Source organism: Polyergus mexicanus, unplaced genomic scaffold (genome assembly GCF_030449975.1).
Source record: "Polyergus mexicanus isolate NDT 795.1 unplaced genomic scaffold, iyPolMexi1.0 SCAF_3, whole genome shotgun sequence".
Taxonomy (NCBI): domain Eukaryota; kingdom Metazoa; phylum Arthropoda; class Insecta; order Hymenoptera; family Formicidae; genus Polyergus; species Polyergus mexicanus.
The window spans coordinates 4,474,968-4,489,948 of record NW_027223323.1 but is presented as its reverse complement, the minus strand read 5'-3'; the positions used below and the strand labels follow the sequence as shown (position 1 = coordinate 4,489,948).

Genomic DNA, 14,981 nt, shown 5'->3' with positions numbered 1-14,981 from the left:
CTAGAAGCTTCTATCTTCCGTGCACACGAGCGAGTAAAGAGCAAATAACCAAATGTAGCTTACTTCCACGTAAGAGCAAAGTGTAAGGATGTAATCACGGTGTAATCGCGAGAGAGAAATTGATGCAGATTTGACTTGCAAATTACATGCAAATTAAGACTATACTGCTTTCATATCCTAGAAAATAAAGTTACGTCGAGAACGTTGGAATGATTCGGTTGAAAAATAAATATGAATAAATATCGGCGCGCAAGGAACGAGAGCTTGATTGACAGCGCAAACTTGAATGTTTCAAGAGTTTCCTGAACTGATTTTTGTTTTGTCATCCCGGCCAATCGTTAGGCTCTCGGTATCGGTAGAAATAAATAACACGAAATACATCATCCCTAGATTGCCGCATCATACTAGCCGCTTGTTCTCGTCACAAATAGAACCCCCGGGAATTACGCCGCTGAGATCGACGGTATGGGATGGGTTGACGCGATAATACTGGTTATCATCGCGCTGATTGCACCCATACCTCCTCCCCCGCTCTGCGCTGCGCTCGCTGCAGCCGTCGGGCTGTCTTCCATTGGTACCTGCATCTGACCCGGTATATTTCCACCCGAGCTATTCATTATGGCCGCGATCTAACAACGATCGTTTCTCTTACGATACATCAACGTACGAAAATTGGCGAGCAGCACGGTAGGAGTTAGTTTATGCATTCATACTCGCAGGCAAGAATCCTTAATGGAAGGGGCTAAAACCCTAAAACCGTACCGTGCCGAGATTACGGCGCTTTGGCGGTGAATGTACAAGTGATACGCGCTTGATGATCCGGCAATTTTCAAGAGGGAGGAAGTTTTACAACAAAGATCCGAGGTAATTTAACAGAATGAGCCGTTTTACAAATTAACTCTTCCGAACTTTAGTTAGTCCGTTGCACTTTCGCTTGTAAATGGCGACAATTATTTTAATTGCACTCTATTTTCTCCTTTCCGACTGAAGTAAAAGCGTGACCAGTCGTCAATGTAACTTTCGTATAAGAATCCCACGTAAGCATCGGAAATGAAATTTATTCAAAGATAATCATGTAGGATGACGATTAATTCTCGTAACAATATTCAACGAGGCGTGAGATCGTATCGTGATGCGCAAATACTTGCAAAAAAAAAAGAAAAAAAAACCCAGTGAAGCGTGCCACGGTCCTGTTATTTACACTCGTAAACGCCGTCGTATATCCACAGCCACGCGCATACATTTGTGGCAAAGGTAACGAATGGCAGAAGGTAAAGCAGCCGCACCTTCGCACGAAACTCTCTGCGTTCTCAACCTCTCTCTCCCCAGGGCGTCGCGCCTACATATATATGTGTGTTTACGTTGCAAACGCGCTACGCCAGGCGGAACTAACGATAACGAACGGTTGCGAACCGGTTCCCGGAGCAAATGTCATTTCGACCGAGCGTTGCACGGGCGGTGCGTAAGGTAGGAGGAAACGAGCTGTTTGCGAGATTCCGAAAGAGAAAGCGAGTGAGTACAACTCATACAGTCTAGTAATATCTGAAGACAAATAATTTGATTTATCTCAGAACACCTTCTTTTCACAGCACAGCTAGAAATACCGCACAGAGCGTATCGAAAAAATAAATAAATACGTTTATTAAAAATCGTTGAAATATTTGATATGATGTAAAAAATAATTAAAATAAAAATAACGTTTTAATAATCTTGTTAATATATGAAGAATTTCAAAATAGTATTATATACAATAATTAATACATAAATTATTGATAATTGCGTGTAATGAACTGCATATAGAATAAAAAGAGTATATACAGGAAATAAAAATAAATTAAGAAAAAAGCGCGGGAGAAAGCGATAGAAGATTCACAAAGCGGGAAATTTCCCGATATTCCGCGAGAAACGCCTACGCACGAGAGCGGTAGATAATCCCGACGATCATCTCGGCGCGACAGCTCGAAAGTTCCGGCCGTTTCGGTAGACGTAATGTGTACTTCGCTGGTTTATAGCTGCCCTGCGGTCGTGGGGTTCCAAGTGGTCAGCGGCCGGTTCCCAGCGGCCGGTGCGTCAACGTTATCCACTTGCATCGTAACTAGTCGCAGCAGCAGTAGCAGCAATAGCAGCGGGAACGGTAACGACGGTCATTGTTGCCGACCTTGTTGTTGTCGTTGTTGCCGTTGCTGTTGCTGTTGGCTGCCGCCTCGATAGTCCAGCCGCTGCACCGGCGACTGCATCTGCGTCGTGCCAAGAGAGAGGAGGGGCCAGGGGTGCGCTAGTAAATTACACGTTGACTAGGGCTGACAACCGCAATGCGTGGCACACACGGTGCCGGTACGCGCACGCCGTGCCTTCCCTCTGCGCGAGACGTCGGTGTGTTTATGCGGCCAGTGAGTCCGGCACTGTCAGCCGGCCTAGACCGCTCCTGTGAATTATAGACGAGCCGGCCTTAATAAAGACGCGGTAGATGCCCGAAATTCTCGCCTAGCGTTCCATTGGCCAGCCGAGTATGCCGCGATGATTCCGTCGAATTGCAGACCGACGCGAAGCCGCGCTGCGTGACGGACTTGTTATGTTTCGTACGCTCGTTACGCACCGCTTCGCGAATGTCGTGTACAGCTCGTTCACCGGATCACCGGTGAAATGTTGAGTATTATGGAATAATGTAATTACTAAAGTTATTCATCTACAATATTTCGTCACATTTATACAAATTAATTGCTCGAAGAACATTTGAGATTGAGAATAATTGAAGATAACGATGGACGTTACATAAAAAACGTCGATAAAAAACGTGTTATTATGCAATAATGCAATATTTAAAAAACAACACATGTTGCATTACAGTTTATCATCTCTCTCCTTGAAAATCGACCAAGTATTAATTTATTGCGTAAGTGCGTGATTGCTTCGTGAATATTCATTTCATAATAATAGAAGGATAACACACGCAAAAATTCAAAACACACGTGCCTTTGCTTGGAATGACAGGCGCGTCCCGCGATGTTACATCGTCGGCGGCGAGCGTAAAGCACTGTCATTCGGGCACGTATAATACACGCAAATATCACTGCCAAATGCTAGCAGTTATATATATCGAAAGCAGTAAAACGGAGATGCAAATTTATTTCGAGATTTCGAGCCGTTATTTTGCTCTCGTAAAGATTTGAGACATTTTCTTCTTGCGCCGCGGACATACCCGCGATGAAATATAACTATAAATAATCTTATCTTTAACATAAGTTATAATGACTTTGATCGCGATGTGCTTTCGCATGGATGGAGCTAAAGGATGTAATATCTCGTGTTCGTTTTGTATCTCACGATATTCTCATTGTACAATATGACAACGTGATCGCTATAAAAATCGGCGCTCGATCTCGCAATAATAATCGCAAGGATTAGCCAAGTTATTCCGGAAAGAAGAACGCGTGGCTCTCTTGCTTCACGTGGTGAGATAGGCCAAGCAAGCACGCCGGAGGGGAACGAAAATTTAAGGGCAGCCGTATATTATCGCGACGAAGGGGTTGTCTGAGGTTAACTGCCAGAGCTTCGTAAGAGGGAGGATCACAGGTGGTGGTGTCGCGGGGAGCGCCGGAAAAGGGACGAGGCTGCGCCATGAATATGCCGCCATTAGTCACACACCGAATCGCGCCCCGTGGAAAGAGAAGTAGGTGACACAAATTTCCCGGAATTGCGCGCGTCCTATTGGGTATCTCAGGGGGGGCGGGGGGAGGGGGTGGGGGTAGAGTAACGCGAACAATTCCCCATTTGAATGCGCATTTATTCCGGACCCGCCATCCGCGCGAAATCGGCGACGCACCGGTAAAAGCTCGGTAAAACTTCGTCGAGTCGCCGTGGCAAGAAATTCGTCGCGTCGTTCCTCTCCCTGCCCTCTTCCCTCGCTACGAACACGACAATCTCCCTTCACTTCCCCCCCCCCCCTCTCTGTCCCGCCTTATTCGTCGTGGCGTCAAGCCACCCTGTCGAAACATTCGGGATTCGCGGCGGCGCTCGTGTCACCGACAGACCTCATCGTTACATCTCAAAAGGCAGCAATGAAACGGTTAACTAAATTGCTACACGCTCCGGCTGTCATTCGCAGGACCGGCTGCCACTCCGTCCTTGCGTATCCGGCCATGCGCGGATACGCAAACGATCCATCGCTTTTAGTTGCAAATCCGTTTTTGGACGCGAAAACGTAATGGAGGGAAGAGTAGCGGGGAAATTTTGTATAGACGTGCCGTATACACAATTTTTTTTTTTTTTTTTTTTTTTTAATCTTCAGCATCTCACTAACGGATAACGCTCGACGATTTTGCTTCTCGCGCCGTAATAACATGTTCGAATGATGTACAGGGACAAAATATACAGGAATGTTTCAAAGATATATAACTTTGATGCAAGTTATATTCGATGCCAAAAAACGGTATCTGGTGCTTCCGTTCTTACGCCGTACGGCTCGCAATTCGTACCCCGAATAATGTCGTCCACCGTGCCTCTAATTATTCGAAAGTTTGTCTCCGTTGGCTTGAGACTCATGTTTATCGTCTTCTGAAGCCTGTTGGTATTGAACCACAATTCTTCCTCGCCGGCCCTATTCGTGATCACCTTAATGCCGCTCACGTACTGCAGAGTCTCCTCGTCTTGTGCTATTATCACGACGTTCTTCGGAGTAAATGGTTTCCCGATGTCCCAACAGGCAATGGCAGTTAATTGGACCAATTGGAAAAATATTACGCCTCTTCGGGAGGTTGCCTGCACGCCCGCTTGGCTCGCGCGCTTGTAATTTGATTGAAATATCACCGGCTCCCTGAATTCGCTCCGCGTCAATGAAAAAGTGTCCGTGTATTTCTGATAGTAACTGGCGAGTGAGTTAAAATACAAATATCTGAAAGCGACAAATATTCGTGACAAATAAACGAGTTATTTTTTATCATCCCATAAACTAACATACTCGTACCAAGAAAAAGCTTTGATCGATATTTCAAGAAAAATTTTTTCATTCTCTTTCAAATAAACAAAAAATTATAATCGATATTTCAAGAAAAATTGTTTAATTCTTTCTCAACAAACAAAAAATTATAATATCTATAAAAAATGTGTAAACATTTAAATTGATTTCCATATCTTGTTATGCTAAACAAAAAACCGATTTTTTCGGAATACTTATATTTTTATAAGTATTTCGTAAAATCCTCGTATATTTTTGAAACGACGATGTCAGATTGATTGAAATTTTAATCGGATCCAAATAAAGCCTCGAATAAAATATTTATAATTATCTTATATCCGGAATGACGGTAAATTAGCATTACCTGTGATTAAAATATCCCAACGGCGACAATGACATACCGAGCGTACCATCGGTCAAATCGAACCATTCGCCTGCGATTGTAATGTTCATAGCATCCTCATCCGGGCCGAAAGCGTTACCACGCGTGTTGTTTACTCGCCAGGAATAGTCGCGATACAAGTCATAAATCACTAGTCCATTTTGATCCACGTCCGCCACGTAGAGATAAGTATCGAGACACGTTTTTCCGACATCGACGATTGGCGTAACTAATGCCGCTTTCCCGTACAATACTTGATCATCCGGTACCACGTATTTATGGATTAGCTGATCCGTGGCAAGATCAAAGATCAATATTTTCGTAGGGCAAATTGCATCTCGCATTATTCTGCCTGTGTCGACCAGCCATAAACGATTGCACTCGTCGATCTAAAGATTATATACAATCCTATCTATTTTATTGTTACGAAACTTAACATCTAATTGACAGAACGAAAAAATAAACTTGAATAAACAAATTTTTGAATGTTTAAACATTCCGTATTCAGAATTCTTTTGCTAAGATGAAATTCAGCCCAATATCAGCTGCAAGATTACCGCCACTCTGTAGACAGATATAATGCTTTCACAATTAAACGGTGTGTGCCAGGACCAATTGGGATACGGTACGAGTAAACGACCACCAGATCCGTACGCCTTAGTCACCAAAGATAAACTAATTGGTACACCATCCAACCACTGCGGACTCGTCACGAACACACGACCTTGCCTGTCGATATCCACGTCTTGCGTGAAGGCATTTCCCAGCGTGTAATTTTTCCCTGTCAGAGGTATATTTGGCCAAACCCAATCCAGATATTTCCATTGGTAAACCACTTCGAGGTGCGACGGCCGGGACGGATGTACGAGGAACAGAACGAGCGCCCAAATCAATTCCATGATACGCACAACCGAAAGCTTATCGACGACCTCTGGGCCGCGACACTGATCGACTGACCGTTAATTCGTCCGACGCGTTTTTAGCCGCTCGCAAACCTTTCGAGGCCTCAGAATCACGATCGTGTTCATGCGCGATCGGGAGACCACTACACATTACGCAATGGAGCACACATGCTTATTCCCTGTAGTAACGTAGAGCGTTTCTTTCAAGAGTGATAGACTAACAAACCCCACCCTTGTTCGCGCGGCCTTTCTCCCCTCCGTACCGTCTTACGATTTCACTACTTATGGTGACGGGGAGTGCGGTTTACCTTGAACTGAATATACATCAGTCGGTGCATCATGTAACATGATTCGTTAAATAACTAGGAAGTAAAAAGAAGGATCTCGAATATTTTGCGTAATCACATAAGTAATGCATTTAAAAAAAAATGGAATAATCTTTCTTTAGATATACTAGAATATTATAAGCGTACGTTATACGCGCGCGCCATTTATTTTGTGTATATATGTATATAATTATTTATACATATTAACTCTAGTTCTCTGTCTTTTCAAAATAAAATAAATAAAAATTATACATACACTTAATATTTGAACTGCATCGCTCAGTTATGACAGGCTTTTATTAATATAAAGTAATGCATAGCGCAGCGTCGAGATAATCAATCAGCATCGCACAGAGAGAATAGAGATAACAATACTTACGAGTATCGATTTAACACACCTTTTCAAAAGTGAATATTTTAATGAGAACTGCTCACGGCATATTATTAGAATATTATGTGTGTGTGTGTGTGTGTGTGTGTGTGTTATATATAAAATATTATAAAATGCGCCATTTAGTTTTTATAAATAATAATAGACAAAAATAATGAAAAAATCGCGATATCTCTTGCAATATTGGTTGAAGTGTAAGAATATTAAGAGTTTTTTTTATATCTCGTGAGATGCTATCCAGAACTCTAAATAAGAAGTCAGAAAAAATGCGAAAAAATTTACCTTCAAAATATTTAAAATTAATTTAAAATATATACTTGTATATAAAATTTAATATTTTGTATGTATGTGTATATATATGTCATAGTACATAAAATATTTCAGCAGCGAATTATCAATAACACATGGTATTCATTTTGACAGCGCGGTGTAAACATTGGCACGCTATCATTTACGTATCTTGACTTTGTAATTATTCGTGCGACGACATTTGTTGAGGAGAGAGGTAGTAGAGCGCGAGACACTCCGTCAAATTTTTTTTTTCTAAACGCGATCGCGACAAATATCAGGAAATAATTTGACATAATGAATAAAATTAATTATCTTTTATCTTACATATCTTAAATAATACGTAATTATATCGCAACGATAAATCTCGAGGCGTGTATTTCGCGTGATATGTATATATTCATTTAATCAAGAGTCGAAGTGACAGGAATCAAAATTGTAAATTATCGTCGCGATTTTTCTCTCTTTTTATATAAGCAATAATTATTTCTTTAAAAATACTTCAAGTTTAATTATATTTCGTCCGATGCTTTATCGTTCGACTTTTCGACAATTTAAATATGATTCGGATTGAGAAGGAGCAATAAAATAGTTGAATCGCGTGTCCGAGTAATTAACGATAAGTTTCGTAATATTATTAATCGTTTATTAAGTAAATAATTTAAAATATTTATATAATTTAATATTCCACTATATACGTCACAGTACGCAAAATATTTCCAGTTGCGAATTATCAATAACATAGTTTTTGGCCTTGGCGACGTAAACATCGGCGCGTGTAAATATTGTTTATGTATCACGGCTTTGTTATCATTTATACAAAGACACTTGAATAGAAATGTAGTGGGGCGAGACGTTCAAATTCCTTTCTCACGTATTATCATTTGCGCGGCGATACTCGAGTAATAAAGTAGCAGTGCGTCGTCGGTGCCGTGTATAAATGTATATTTGTGTATATTATGTATATTTTATATATTTTCAAATATTAATCGCGTTGCTTATCTGTATCTAAAAATTTCTAATGAATTCTAATAATATAAAATTCGAATAAAAATTTGTCTTCCTCGATGATATCTCCACCTTAACGAAGACATTTGCCGGGTGAGGAGGTTCGAGTACTCTAATGAACCTGAGAGTTATGCCGGCGGTAACGTATAGCGTTTTCGAGTGAAGCAGGTTTGATGGCTCTGAGACTGATTAATGAATAAAATTTGTAAACTCTGTCTTGGATTTTAGGAGTACTTCGGTTATTAGATTAATCAATGAGAAATACTTCGAGTAAGCCTTTGATTGATTAATCAAGATGAAAAATTTTTTGAAGTCAAAATAGCGGGATACACTTTATATTGTTAATATTATTAATGTATTATATATATTTATATTAATCGGATTCTCTCTATATTTGGTCGAACATATGTTCATGGCAAATTGAATTTATTCGCTCTCAAAGCAATCAAACCTACTTTACTGGAAAACGCTAATATTTACCAGTAGGATCACTCATGCCGGACAGCTCGAAGAGGAGGAGTCAGACTAAGAGAGATACCTAATTATATTATAATATATTTATTATATTAATATTTTTGAATAAAATGAAAGCAAAAAAGACAGTAATCGAGAGAATAGAGAAAAAGGGGCTCTAAAATATTTTCATATCCCCCTCGGAACTTAGAAATATCTTGATATAACGTAGAAAAAATTGATTAACAAACTGAAAAATTGAGAAAAAGAAGTATCGATTTAACATGTCTTTTTAAAGAGTGGACGCATAAGATGTACGAAACAACTTTATAAAATTAATAAAAATATATGATGTCTTAGAGATCTTGAGAATGTTAGAAATTTTTGTTTTAAGAGTATATAGATCGATAATTTCTCAATTTTTTCGTCCGATCCAGTATATTACAAATATAGTAAAGATAATATAAAATTTATTTTTATAAATATGTGATTTAAAAAATATATATTTCGATAACATATGGTGGCGATATTAGATTCGTTCGTGAAAAGATGTGGAAATTTATATCGAGATGATGAAATTAAAAAGATATAAACACCTCTACTAACCTCAGCATTCCCAACGATGTTAAGAGCTTCAGATTAAGAATAATATTATTTACAATCACAAGAAATTTACTGCATACATGTTACTGTACACATGCATCTACTTAAACAGCCTGCTATATATGGACTGGTTACGCAAATCAGTATCAAGTCCTGCACATCAATATGAAATACGGAATGTGGTTGAGCGCACACATTAACTGCCACGTGATCGGAAACTAGAGCAAGTATTCGCAAACGGTGCACGTTTACCTGATATAGAACCAGGAACCTTTGTTGCATTTCCTCGAACGCGTTGCGAAAGCTATTACGGGCGTATCTATATAACGAGATTTTCGTAAATTTCATATCCAAAGTTTATATATACTTCGAGAGACAATATACAGTGAAACTTTCGCATCGTATACATAAATGTTATTTACTTTGCGGATTCGTAATTGATGCATCAGCGCTTTAAATCATATTGCGTATTGTGCATTCGTTGCATTTGTGTAACATTATACGTATTTTACCATGACATAATCATACACTGAATTCAATGTATCCTCGCATCTATTTGAATATTTATATACAATACACGCGATGTATTAGTCATTGTTGTTATTATCGATCGATCAATGTTATGCTACCTCGGAGCAGACCTTCTTGCATATTCATGGCGGCCGTAGAAAATCACGGTGCTAACTGCAATTCCGCGTCGCCAATACGAGCCCCGCTAAGTTTACGGCAGTTAACGCCAATTAAAACGCAGTAGACTGTTTATGGAGGGCGTGGGAATATAAAAGAGTTGTACCAATGTATCACGGCACGAGGCGATACACACAGCGCGATGACATTATATCACAAGACGGTCGCGCGCTTTTAGAACGTAATAAGGAGTTCCGCGCGCGAGTTGAAGAAAACTATTTTCCAACAGCTGTTATAGCGCGATCACGCAATATGGCTATAAGCGGCATGCTTTTCATCGCGCTCGCCGCCAAAACTTTTTTTTCGGCCGGTTTGAATTGCATTACGCGTTGCGCCGTATCCGGCATGGGAAACTACACTTTGCTCGGCAGAAGTGAAAACCATAAATCACCTGGCTAGTCACGATTAAGCCAAACGGGAAGACAAATGGGTGGCTAATTTCAATTTTAATACGAAGCCCAGAAGGTATCTGTTCCGTCGTGAGTTATAACCCCGCTCTCTTTGGGCGCGAACCGCTTTAGGGCTTATTAATAAGGAATAGTTTATCGTTTTGATTAATCACAGCCGCGCGCGCGCGCTTCCGGGACGATAATACCGCCGAATTGCGGCGCCGTCACCGGCGATACATTTGCCGGATTTCCGATTGGACGCGTCGTTTGAAGCGCGATTATTCGTGAAATTCGTACACCTAAAATCGAATGGAATCGTTTCGAGAGGAGCGGAACATCGAGAGGAGAAATGAGAAAGATAGGCGCATTATTTGCGCTACAGTCGAGCAAATCTATCCGACTAATTAGATCGACTACGGTAGATAGATGGTGGATTGAGCAGCGCGAGCTCATAAATGACGTAACGAGTGTTTTGCCACGCTGGTAACGCTCTAGCTCTTTCCTCTAGCGAGGAATGGGAGCACAGGCGTCATTAAGGTTGTACATTAAACATAGAATTTGAGGAAAAATGTATCGCGCGTGAGAAACTCGTTAATGAATTTCGTGCAGAACGAATATTTAGGACGCAGGCAAGAAAGACGATTTGCGGACAAAGAGATATTAATGACTGAAGAGAAAAGGCAAAGATTTAGGTTCAAACGTTAAGCCTGAATTGATGAGAGAGGTATAACATACGATGAGCTACGATTACGATACCGTTCGTTATTCCTGACGGCCCGAACTTTCAAACTGCCATTCTGCCGGAAGCTCGCGTCGCGCGATTTTATATCGACGAAGGAGAAGAGAAAGTCCCCGCAAGATACATCTCTCTCCCTCTATGGCTGAAACAGTTCTTCTTCTTCTTAAACTGAGTTTGGTAAACCTTCGTACAAGTCGAAGTTCTGACCGTGCGGGTGGCGTCGAAGGGGCGTAAGGGCGGAGGCGCCGTAAAAGTTGGACGAAGTCAATTTTGCAGTTCAAGTTGGTAATGCGATTTGTGCCGGAATAAATAGTTTGAGAAGAGAGCACACGGAGCGCGCGAGGTCCCCTCTATCTCTCTCCTCCCTTGTCCCCCTTTTTCTCTTACTTTTATCCCTGTCGTTGTCTCTCTAGCGGCTATCGACCAATCCACTCGAGTTTGGTGTCGCGAACACGTCTATTCGGATCTGCTAGACGTGACATTCTTTACCGCAGAGTTCTATTTAAATCAAAACGACAAACGACGATTTAGCTGAATGAGAAGCACTGCATTTCGATGCCGGAGTCGCGGAAACTACCAATTGAACAGAGTTCCCATAAACGTTCGTTCGAGAAAAACGCAACGAAGTTTGAGCGAAAGAGTACACGTATAAACAGTCCGGCTCATTACTCCGACATGGGAACGAGATTAATGCCAATTATAGTTTCCGGGAAAAACGAGAGGCAACGTTCCGGCGCACAAATATTCCGTTCGGGAAAAACTTTGGCCGGGATTAATTTACGACATTTTGTTTGTCCATCTCGAACGGTATCTTTCGCGCTATTGCAGCTTGCGGCTTGCGTTTCTTTCAGAATCCTTCAACAACGTGCGCGCAATTAACGAAACTCTTCTCGACTCGTTACGTTACACGCGAGCGCCAAATTGCCGCGAGTCCGGGATGTAATCCGCGAAAACGCAATAATAAGCCGGCTACTCCGGTGAAAAACAACGGAGGGTGCGCGTTTTCCTTCCAACCACCCTCCCTCCATTCTCGCCACTGACCATTTACCCTTCCTTCCTCTTGCTCCCCCGTAGTCGCATCCTGCGCACCACACCACTCCTTCCGTAATCCTAGAGATGAAAACTTACGCTAATTAAATCGTTAATAGCGGCGAACGCATGTACGTAATGACTGCGGCGGTTACTTAATCCCGAGAAAATGAAACGTTCGCGGTGTCCACGTACGTATTCGCGGTTCGCTTTCTCCGGTACACGTGCGTTCCGCACGCATTACCTTTACACACACAAATGACGCATTTCTCTCGTTCCCTCTCCCTCCTAGTTTCGGAGACCGTATTTAATCTATCTCGTTCCCGCATCCGCGCCTCGACGTGCAAGATCTCATTATATTCCGCGCGCATCCGTTTTGTCGTACGATCCCCCCCGATGCTAATTCCTCCTACGGCGTGCTCCGAGTCTTTCGTTGCCTTAATGCGATCGTCGATAGCGATAGAAATAGCGAGCAGTCGTCGAGTCTGCTCGCTCTCGTGAACTATCGAGATCGTTTGTAATTTAGCGGATCTCTTGTACTCGCCGATCCTGCTCCTCCTTTTCTCTGACGCGTTTTCGCGAAACGTGTCGGAGGAACAGCGTCGGGAGCTGCGAATTTGAATAACGCGATTCACTGAATCGAGTTCCGGAAGACGACGCATTAGAATGCCACAGCTGGGCCAGTCGTCGACGCGCAAGCCGACATTCTCATTATCCATTAGCACGACACGATATACGCGAGAACCGATTTTCTACCAAATAATAACTGCCTCCATTTAGTTTCCGTAGAAAAAGTTTTTAGTCCCCCCCGCTACTAACTTGTCCGACCGTCCAGCCTTCGTTTCGCCCAAGACCATTCTATCTAGCATCGTCGATGGAGAACGCGACGAGGGAGAACGGCCGAGGCCGTTGAGCGTTCGACAATACCGCGTTTTCTGCACATTCACCGAGTTCTGCTGTCCACAACGGTGACACATATAAGCGTGTATTTGCAGCTGTCTCTCTATTGAAAATCGTTATTCGTCCGAGACCCGCGCGAGACTCGCAGTTTCGTAGCGCGCCGAGTTAAATGTAGAAGTTTGAATAACCGGGCCGGAATAAAATATAGATGTCGATACGGAGGGACGATAAGGCAAGTTTTTCTCGGCACGTAAGTCATGCGATATGAATTCCAGCGCAATGTAAAATCCGAGTAATTATGAATCGCGGCACGGAGCCGGGCGTTTTATGTGCCGAATATTACAATTAACTGTCTCCGATAGTCTGGGGACGATATACGCGAGCGCGAATTACAATATATTTCACGTGTATCGGCGATCGCGCGGCGTGCTTCGTCGTTCTTGTCGCGCGACTTCGAGTACCTATCCGTCGAATAATTTATTTCACGGGCTACTTATCGGACCGTGAACTCGCGGATAGATAGATAGAGAGCTCGTTCTCTTTCCTTTTTTTCTCGCTAGACCGATTACCCTCCGATCGGTATTATACGGTCGCTGAATCTCTAAACCCGATTTTCCCTCCGCTTTCCAAACCGCCGCATTCTCGTTCGATCGTGGCTTAAGTAAACTCATGAGAATAAATAGAGCCGAAGTTGTTAGGACAATCGGGAAAAGGGATTAGAGCCGTTTAGCCTGGCCCATTCTCCGCTTGCTTTTCCCCCTTCCCATCCCCGGATAGACGCTCCTAATACGGTACTTTAATTATCGAGAGTGCTAGGTTGCATGGGCCGCAATTTACTTTTTCCAGGGAAACGGAAATCCTACGGCGGGGACTCCTAGCCGCAATTTTTCTTCCGACCGCCAGACGGTTAGCTCATGTTAGTCAAGTAGGATTACCCATAACGTCACCTGAATCTTGTAGTGTTTTGTTGCGTGTGAAGAACTGCATCTTATCGTCAGACCGATGGAACCTATGCCAGACCCTAACCCCAGGCAGTTTTCCCCGTCCGTCCGTTTGCCGGGAGTACCCCGAAGACCGACGTTTCGCTAACAAGAACCTGAAAGGATCTCCCGAGTAAGATCGAGGGTGATTTATCACCGTAACCCATGGTCCCGCGTATTTTTCCAAGCTTTCCTCCGTCGTCTCTCGCGTCTGTTCTTTCTTCGCGTCGTAGCCTCGTATGTCTAGCGCATTGTACAGGAGCATCGACCGTCGCGTTATTCGCTCGAATTGAATCCATGCCCCGGAAGATATATCGCCGCGTTGGATCACGATCGGGGCACGCTCGCGATCGACAGCAGGCGATACCGTAAATTCGCGTGCGCGATACGGGATCGCACGCGTTGCTCCGCCTTGTTTCAACTCACCGTGACTCGCGGACCGAAACCGAATCCATCGAGCTGGATCACGTTACAGCTGGATATACGTCACGCGTCACATGCAGATACGCTTTGATCTGCATGGGCAATCAAGTCGCTCCAATTTCGTATACTCCATCAATCACAGAATGTTTCGCTCTCGGAGACGTGTCACCTCCGCTAGGCCGCCCTTTCCCGCGACACTCAATCGCCACGACGTACATACGATTTCCTTGATCATACGATTTAATTTCACGATCGTTCTACTTTCCCGATATATAAACAGATCTCGGTAGAACACTTTTTATTGCGTAATAGAACAATTTATTCGGTAAAATCAAGGTATACGTTTCTCTTTATAAAGCTCCGTAAACGATATGTCGAACAACGTCTGTGCAAAACATAAAGCCGAGTTACTGTAAAATACTACCGCCATAGGTAAAAGGGATTCGTTTCAATCGTCCTTAATCGAGTAAGTTGGCATACAGCTGTTTGTTCTCGTCCCACCGACACTACTGCGCTGTTTCATATGT

At 42.7% G+C, this 14,981-nt stretch overlaps 2 protein-coding genes across 6 annotated transcripts in view; both read right to left on the bottom strand.

Moving 5' to 3' along the window:
• Positions 1-3,939, bottom strand: part of Bru3 (bruno 3) — a 384,657-nt gene extending 380,718 nt beyond the window's left edge. For 2 of the 5 annotated variants that reach the window (XM_070316023.1, XM_070316022.1), the window contains exon 1: positions 1,918-3,939. In XM_070316023.1, the coding sequence (XP_070172124.1) occupies positions 1,918-1,945 (28 nt within the window). In that variant the 5' untranslated portion in view covers positions 1,946-3,939. The remainder of the gene's footprint in view (positions 1-1,917) is intronic. The other 3 variants (XM_070316018.1, XM_070316020.1, XM_070316019.1) reach the window with 2 other exon arrangements.
• Positions 3,940-3,958: 19 nt separating this feature from the next.
• Positions 3,959-6,433, bottom strand: LOC138944945 (dopaminechrome tautomerase). The gene is made up of 3 exons (XM_070316030.1): positions 5,894-6,433; positions 5,319-5,725; positions 3,959-4,891 (listed from the first exon to the last, which is right to left on the bottom strand). The coding sequence occupies exons 1-3, from the start codon at positions 6,233-6,235 to the stop codon at positions 4,408-4,410; spliced, it is 1,233 nt and encodes a 410-aa protein (XP_070172131.1). The 5' UTR covers positions 6,236-6,433; the 3' UTR covers positions 3,959-4,407.
• Positions 6,434-14,981: the final 8,548 nt, after the last annotated feature.